A 9,264-nucleotide genomic window follows, 5' to 3' on the forward strand; every position below is an offset into this window, starting at 1 on the left:
TGATACCCGAGACACAAGGTCATCAAGCCTTTCTTGACTGTAGACAGTTACTTGTGAGGTATACATTCAAAGAGCCATAGAATGTTAAAGTTGGCCAGAGGTATTAGACAGCATCTCAGTCTAGCTTCCTTATCAAGTTACAACAAAACAGGCCTGGTTGGGGAAATGGCTTAGTAAAGATAGTTGCAGAGAACTCAGAACCTGACTTGCCTTCCCCTCCCCCCCCCCGCCCCACGCACACACACTCCCCTGCTTTTGTGGGGGAAGGGGGCAGCTCAGACCATGCCTGGCAGTGCTTAGATTTTACCCCTGGCTCTGTGCTCTGGGATCATTCCTGGCCAGGCTCACAGGGCCAGGGATCAAATTGATCCAGAGTCAAGGCTATAGAGATAGTGGATGGGGCACTTACCTTGCATGGGGTCAGTTCAGGTTCAACCCCCTGGACCCCATATGGATCACCAAGCCTCACTAGGAGAAGCCTTGGACATAGCCTGATGCCTCCCAGCCCTCAATTATTTTTTTTATTTATTTTTATTTATTGACTCACTGTGGGAAAAGTTACAAAGCTTTCAGGTTTAAGTCTCGGTCATGCAATCATCAAACACATTTCCCTTCACCAGTACTTATTTTTCACCACCAAGAACCCCAATATACCCCCCGTCCCAACCCTCCCAATGCCTTTGAGGCAGATGAATTCTAGTTAACACTCTATCTACTTTGATTAGATTGATTGTTTCAACAAAAGATGCACCATTATTATTTAGAGTTTACACCCCAATATCAGACCTGCTGAAAAGGCATTTTGAAGTAATTTGTTTTCTATAGCTGGTTGCAAGAACCAAATGATGTCACGCGGCCGTGGTAGCAGATTTTTGTTATTTTACTTAGCCTGGAAGTATTTCTGCCAAGAGTCAGATAATTATTAGATTGGTTTCTGTGGCTCTGGAGCGAGCCATGTCCATCCCGGAGAGCCGCTCGTGGAGGGCAATTTGTGACCTCGGTAGGGCGTGAAGGATGAGCTGGGAACGCCCCCCTTCCCATGAGGTTTCAGTTGCCCTGTCAAGACTGGCTCATACCTGGCTTTCCAAAAAGCTCCGAGGCAACTGCCATCTTGCTGCCAGAGGGAAAACGGCAAAAAGGAACAACACCCTTTCCCTCCTGGGCAGGCATAGTGGCGTGGATTAACACATAGTCCATTCATTTTTCTGCCACAAGCTGCCGGGCTCTGCATTAAGTCCTTGTGCTTCTGGCGCCATGGCCGTGCCCGAGAGCCGCTCATGGGGGGCACCTCGTGACCTCGGTAGGGCGTGAAGGACGACCCTCAATTATTTTTTTAAATTGATCCAGGGTTAGCTGCATGTAAGGAAAGCACCTTAACCCCTATATTATCTCTCTTGCCCCAGAATCTGGCTTCTTAACCCACTGCCTTTATATGTAATTTCCTGCTCTGGTTCAGATATAGTCTCCTACCCAAATAAATTGATTAGTTAAATGTTTATTAAATGTTAAATGTTCTAAATAACATCACCTTGACACTGGTTGTTAACTGAAACCTTAGTACAGGTAGGGACCTGAAGAACAAGTCAGGATGTCTCTCGAACAACTTTAATGATATTTCAACACTTCTAGATATTACAATGTTTTTTTTTTCCTAGATGAATGTTGAATTATTAAAGTGAGATTCAGAAGTTAGGGACTTAGGCAAGGCAGTGTAAATTGTTAGTGACAGATGAGTCACTTGAATAGTGAGGGACTTAAGGAGCTGTTTACATAAACTCCATATAATCAAAGCAAATAAATTTGAAGTTTAGTAAACCTAATGTATATTCACACCTTTTACAACATAGTTTGGATGTGTTCTGTTTCAATAACCAGTTACAGATAGACAAAATCATAACTAATTCCCTTTGTTAACCTAATGTTCAACAGTACCACAGAAATCCTAAGAAATACTGTTTAACATCATGTTATTAGTTCAGATACTTCCGCTGAAATATTTTCTGCTTGACTCTTTATCAATAAAAATTTGCTTACTCTACTTTATAGGTTAGATCCATTTATAGCTGATTCAAGTTGGCTTTAATCAGTCAATGAACTAGTGTTGGGCAGCTGAAATAGAAAGGTTGAAACCACTGGTCCTTGATATAACTACCAGTCTGTGGACTGGTATTCTGTGCAGGTTCTTGTCTACAGGTATAAGACAGTTTAAGAAAATTAGCTTGAATAGTAAGGAAATGTATCTCAATGTAGCAAGAAGTTGGTTGTTAGACAGGATTCGTGCAACTGTGATCAGTGTCCCAAATGATATATGTCATCAGCAACCTATGTATGGTCTTGTCATATCATTGAGCTATATTCTTAGGATGTTAACTCTGCCCTCAGGCTAGCTCCTTCTATGATTTTCAGGTAACCATAGCCGTGTTGAGCACCATATCCAGACACAAAAACATCCAGAAGAAGAAGAAAACCTTTTTTTTGTTTTTCTCTAAGGAACCATGAGATCTTTTTCTAGAACTTTCTATCCTTTCTGAAAGCAGGCCATCTTTTATGGTCTGAGTTAGGTCAAGAGGAGGGGTTCTGGCTCAGTTACAATACAAGCTTGGTATGTATGAGACCGAGATTCAGTCCGTGGAACCATAAAAAAAAACAGGAGTCATGACATAATACAGAAGCCGGGTAGATGCAATTGCCCACCCCAGGTTCTATTCCTGACACCACCTGGTCTCCCACACGTAGCTCTTAGGACTCCTCAGCCCACTGTGTACCACTGGAAGACCTAAAACAAACAACAAGAATTAGGCCAAATGCTCTTCTCTAAACTAATCACTAGCAAGAGAAATGGTATTACTGTTACTTTCTTAAATACATTTTAACTGAACATTTTTTGTTAATTAATATTTTTAAATACAAAACAAGTGTAAAGTAGAAAAGTAGTATAAAGATCCTCTGTATACCAATCACTTAGCATCAAAAATTACCAATTCGTTGGTAATCTTGTTTCATATATAATAAAACCATGCTGAAATTCCACTCCTAGATTACTTTGAAATAAATCCCAAACTTTTTACTTTGTTGCTGTAAAGATCAGGGGTTTTTCTTAATATAGACACCAAGAAAAAGAAGATTAAGATTTGTGTCTTCGCCAAATATTTAATATTGAAACTTACTCAGTTGTTAGAAATATTAAAAGTTTGTTTAAATCAGAGTCTAATAGATCCTAATAGAACTTGTATAAATGACCATAGTTTATGGTGTAATCCACATAGGAAAGGCAGTCTAGATGATTTTGTATTTCCCTTTACTTAACAGTCTTCAAAAACGGAATTAGTTCTTGTGCTATCCAGAAGCTTTAGAAAGCCTTCTTGTCCAGTATCTTATTAGAACCTGGCTTTTAAGAAGGGTCCTGCCATTCCTACATTTGCTACAAGTGGTGCAATATGACTGATATCTTTGTTAAAATAATTTGGTTTATGCTAAACAGCCAGTTTCCTTCTGGAAATTTGGTACACTTTAGACTAAGTGCCTTCATTACCAGTCCCCCCAAAAATCTTCAGGCACTCTTTATAGTGAACTTCCTTATAGACTAATACTTCACATAGTTGAATATTTAGCTGGGATGATTTCTGAACAGTGTTAGAGGTATATGGCCCGCTTTCTTTTTGCTGCGTAGAGTGAAATGTGAGGAGCAAGATATATTGAGGGAATGACTCTTAAATAGAAAGGGAATCAGCACTTTTAGGTAATTTTGGAATTTCTCAGCTGGTCCAGATTGCAAAAGGTACTCAAATTGGGAAATTTAGTATTAAGAAGTCATAGAGTGGGGAGAAGGCCAACGGTTTGACTGGGTGACCTTCCGCTAGTGCTGAAGAGATCAAACATGTAACTCATGGTCCTTGCAACCAAAAGCGAGGAATAGAAATGGGGTTTTCCAGAAAAGATCTGTGAAGGAACTCTTGTTTGAGTCAGTTCCATGATACACAAGGGAGAGGCACTATGTTTCTGAGAGTATTGTATTAGCAGAAAAGTTGCCCACTTGGCCTAACAGGTACAGAAGACAGAATGATAGTTCCTGGACTCTCAGCACTGTACCAGACAAAAGAAAACCGCTTCAGAAAAAGAATAACTTCAAGGGCCAGAGAGTGGATCTGAGGATTATTGCCAGACCTTGAAACATAGGCCTACTTAGGTTTCAAAGTTGTTATATACTAGCAATTCCTTTCTCCGTTACAAGAAAAGACATTCTTTTGGAATAAGAATGTTTGTAACTTATTCTCTTGCCTGTCTACCATTATATCTAGTGAGTGTGCTGTACACACTTTTCTCCTCTTTGCTTCTTTTTTCACTTAACAATGTGTCCTGGAGTTCATTCTATAACTCTATTCTGTATTTCTTTTTATAGTTTTTTTCATGTGGGTGTATGTTCATCCAATTTCCACTTGGTAGCATTTTGGGTTGTTTTTTAGCCTTTTTTTTTTTAGGCTGTTAAAAAAAAGTGCTCTAATAACCTAGTACAAACCTCTTTCACAGGTTTGCCAGTGTCTCTGGGATAGAGCCCTAGAAGAAGGATGGCTGGTGGTTTGCAGCTTAAATGCAAAGTGACTTTGCTATGTAAACCAAATATGTTTTGTTTTGGGGTCACACCCTATAGTACTTACGGGACCATCTGTGGTACCAGGGGCCGAACCTGGATTAGCTACATACAAGGCACGTTCTTTGCACAATATTCTATCTCTTTGTCCCCTTATCTAAATATTTTTGGTTTGAATTGGCAGCATCAGTAAATGGGGAAAGGTAGGGGGAACCTCCCCAACAGTACTCCGATGGCCACTTTCAAAGATCCTTGGTCTGGCTGTGCAAACAAGATGGTTTCTCGGGTCTGATCAAGCGGGGCTAAGGCTCAGTGGTGCTCAAGGGATTATGCAGTGGAGTGTGGAGCCTCTGCAAACAGGGAATATATTCTAGCTCTTCATTGTCCCAGATATTTTTTGAACACTATGGTATTAAGTACATTTGTGTCATGGCTAGCATATATACATATATACATAAGCACACATAAGTATCACAGCTACCCTACAATCTGCAACTGGGTTAAAATGTTAAGTGATGCTGACAGGACCAAGGTTTGGCATGCTTTCTGAAAGGACCCTATAGTAAACATTTTTAAGTTTTTGATTATTCATAGTTCTCAACTCAGACTCTGTCCTTGTATCCCAGGATCCATTGGCAGTAAATAAAAAATGACTATACCTACAATTTCAGGTACAAAAACAGGTGACTCTAGTTTGCAACCCTACGATCAGGTTAGTTCGTCCACAGTCTCCTGGATTGGGACAAAGTTAGCATCTGTGAGACATGAGTATGCGGTAGGTTACTAAGTGAGGACAGGACTCAGAGGAGGATAAAGAGTACTCACTATTGAATACTAGCCATTGGATAGAATATTAGCTCTTGAATAGTTTGTGGTGGCAGTTTTATTAAACTAAACAGCCCTAGTCATCATGTCTGTAGTTAACTATCAGATAAGCAAATATCCATGAACATGTTTACTAGAAAAATATTTATTTTCCTGTGTTTTTAGAATAGACATTGCTCAGCTACCCCAAGATCTAGCTCATGTACACAGTTTCTAAGTATTTGTGTTGCGAGTTGGAGAAGGCTCTCCAAGCAGTACTTAGAGAGCCCAGAGGCCACTTGTAGTGGTATTGAGCCTGGCATTGTTGTCAGGACACTTCAGTGTGCATTTGGAAGTGCGTGGGTGACAGTTTGTGCCAGGCATTGATTTGGGGGCCTCTGCATGCCAGACATGCACTCCAGTCCTTTGAGCTATGTCTCCATCCCTCTTCAAATACTAATTACTAGGAAGTCAGAATGGTCAAAATATGCCATCTTACATCCAGTGAAATTGTCTTGTGATTAAGACAAATTTTGTAGTGTTGAAAGTGATCAGTTATGAAAGTACACAGAACTGTGAAGAGAGGGCGAAAACTTTAGGAAGAAAGGTTACATTGCATAACTGTAGAGGTCAGTTTATTTTAATTTCAGCTAATTTGTGGGGGTGGAGGAGTGATTCTGGTGGGTGGACCATATCAAGCAGTATTTATGGGTCACTCCTGGTGCTGTGTAGGGGGAACTGTGTATAATGCCAGGAGTCAAACGGGTTGGCCCAGTGAAAGACCGTAACCCCTGCATTATCTCTCAAGCCCCAATTTTTAGCTAAACCTCTTTCCAGAATCATCAGCTAAGATAAATGGCATTTCCAATTTATGTCTTTGATATGATTGGAGGGAAAAACACTGATGGAGCAGTGAAACATACATTCACATCATCTGGCAGAAGGGAAAAAGGAAAATACAGAGTGAAACTACTACTAGAAGAGATCGAGCGCTTATATTTGCAAAAAATAGTTTATAGAGGAAAATGGTGTGAGGTAGCTCAGGAATCTTGAGGAGAAGTTAAGGACAGGAAGAGGACAGATAGCTGCAGCAGGTTTTTGGATCAACTGGAAGATTCCTCTGGCTCCCATATGCATCTCTGCTGCTTGTAGAAGTCCAGTGCTCAGCCTGCTCCTCTGCCTTGTTCTGGCTGCAGCCCCAATTCCCCACAGAGTCCAAAAGCAGGACTTCATTTGGGGAGTTACATCTTCTGGACCATTACGAGCTTCTTGGGGCTGGGGCAGGGGAGAAGGAATGGGCCCGGGATGGGAGTAGTCAGTAGTAGTAATAGTAAAATGCAGGCCAGGAAAATCAGAGTGGAAACTGGAAGAAGTAGAAAATGATTTCTTGGAAAAGGAGAATTTACAAGAAGCCAGGATTAACTCCCTGAAGCCTCTGTTAACTCATCATTTCTTTGTATGTCTTTTCTATGTGGTTCAAAGTACTTGTACAAAAATTAAGGGAAGAAAGGAGCCAAGTGGAATTAGCTTGATCTTTACAGGTGGGAGAAGTAAATAGCTGGCATAGTTCTTCAGAATAGAAGGAATGAAACTGACAGGAGGGAGCCCAGGCGCCAGTTATAGAACTGCTTAAGGATCCCACTGAAGTGGCTTTGCTGAGCATCCATCTCCTCCCCGTACCCAGCACTTCTTGGCTGTTGGTCCAATAATCTTAACACCACTCACCTAATGTACAACTCTTTCTCTTCTGTAGATCCTTTGTGGGAAGGAGATTCCTCGCTGGATCAATCGACTTGCCTACTTCAGCTCCTGTATACCCTTTCTACAGAGTTGCCTCCCAAAGGAGTGGCTCACTCCTGCAGCCCTGCAGTCTAGTGTTAGCCAAGAGCTCCAAGATGAACTGGAGGAAGCAGAGGATGCTGCCGCATCTGCTTCCATGGCAAGCTCTGCAGCGGGCTCCAGACCTGGGCGCCACACTAAACTATAAATGTCTCCAAAGTCTCACATTCAGAACTGTCTCTGGCAGTTGACTATCACTAGAGAAAAGTAAAAGTGAAAATGTCCTTTAGATATTTTGTATGCAAAGATGGCTCTCCCCCAAATCCCAGTTTTTTCAGCTCAGGATTATATTTGTAATCAAAAATATCACTTGGCGCAGGAGGGAGAACTTTGTATAAAGCTGCCCTCTGTTTTTTTTACCCACTTGTAAATTTGGATTTACTTCTTCTGGTTTATACAAACTCCATTTAAGTTATGTTTACAGTATTTTGTATCGCTGTTTACAAATCTTGCATGGACTCCTGCCTCAGTGAAAGAAGAAAATCTTCATGTCTTCGGAAAGTAGGCAGGTTATATCTTTATACACTTCTGACAATTGCCAGAGCTGTGGCATAAATAATAGGCACACAAAAAGGTACTTAACACAGTTATAGTCACCATTGCCTGCTTAAGAATTGTCTTTTAGGTCTGTTTATTTTTGTTAACATTTTGGCACCAGGATGTGGAGAGGAAGGCACATACATATAGCCCTGAGGGCTTGGGACCCGGGTTAGCATGAGAGGTGGCCTACCCCTGAGCCTGGTACCTCTTCTAGCACTTTCATTCTAAGTAGCACATCCCCTCAGGTTCTAATGGAATGGTTGCTTTCTTACAAGACTAAGCACGGTGGGACATTCCTGTGTCCATCTGGCTTTGATGCCTCTGAGTCTGTAATTACTATTTTTGTTTAAGAGATTATTGCTAGTAACAGACAAGAGTTTTTGCACATTGTTGGGGGCCTCGTTTTTTTTTTAAATACATGTTAATATCCTCTCTGCACCTCATTTTATTTGTGGGAAAGGAATATCCTAAGTGGTAGCCCTCTGAGTAGCAGTATGAGCTGACATTCAACTTTTAACTGTCTAGGCTACCTTTTATACTAGACCATGAAAACCAGAGTCTCCAACATAACAAACTCCAAAAATGTAATTCTTTGATATTTGAAACGTTTTATGTACCACATCGCAAAGCGTATATTAAAGTTTGGTGGTTTGTTACGGGAATAAGATTCACCTCATGATAAAAAGCCTGGTCCTAAAGACCTCTTATTAAACAATCATATTCACATATGAGAAATTCATCTTTTTTTTTCCTGTTTTCTCCGGTATATGTCATATAACAAACTCTAAGAACAAAATTGTCACCATAGATCGCCACACCTCATTAGCAAGGAATCTTGTCTGTTCAAGTCTACTCCCAGTTTGACCCTTGGATGTAAGAGCCAAGTCATTACATGTCAGTTCAATTTTTCTGCCTTAAGAATGAATGTCCTATGTAAAATATTGGATGCAGTGTATAAATTATACAAGGCAGTGTCTTCAGCTTTATATATAGAGAGAGAAATTGTTAGTTTTAAAGTCATCTACTTTTATTTAAACTCCTAGATTGTTTGCTATTGCTCTTTGTAAAGATACATATCTTTCAGTAAACTACATTTTTAACTTTTTCATAAGCTGATTTTGGTTCTTTATATCAACTTAAGCACACCCTGTTAAAGGGGGAAATAAACATTGGGCTTTAAGCATTAACCTGTGTTAAATGAAGCCACTTAACCTAATTTATGCTTTTGACTGTTCTGTATATGGAGAGGAAAGCCTTTATAAAAATTATTCTGTTTTCTGGGTTGGGGCAAAGGCGGGGGGGGTGGGCGGGTGATGCAGAACATATGACAGGAAAAAATATGTAGTCATGAAAAGCAGACATGGTTTGGGCCAAAAATGAGATTTAGACTAAAACACTAAGATTCTAGCTGTGAATTTACTCACTAACGGTCTATTCCCAAAACACAAGTTAGTGAAAAGTGTTTAATACCGTTTTCTTGGTATTTTTTTTTA

General features: G+C 40.3%; 1 protein-coding gene across 1 annotated transcript in view; it reads left to right on the forward strand.

Annotated features, from left to right (window-relative positions):
* The window catches only part of DESI2 (desumoylating isopeptidase 2), a 63,122-nt gene extending 54,069 nt beyond the window's left edge, over positions 1-9,053 (forward strand). Inside the window, exon 5 of the mRNA XM_056137278.1 lies at positions 7,146-9,053. Coding sequence (XP_055993253.1) covers positions 7,146-7,379 — 234 coding nt within the window. The 3' untranslated portion in view covers positions 7,380-9,053. The remainder of the gene's footprint in view (positions 1-7,145) is intronic.
* Positions 9,054-9,264: the final 211 nt, after the last annotated feature.

Source organism: Sorex fumeus, unplaced genomic scaffold (genome assembly GCF_029834395.1).
Source record: "Sorex fumeus unplaced genomic scaffold, SorFum_2.1 ptg000007l, whole genome shotgun sequence".
NCBI lineage: Eukaryota > Metazoa > Chordata > Mammalia > Eulipotyphla > Soricidae > Sorex > Sorex fumeus.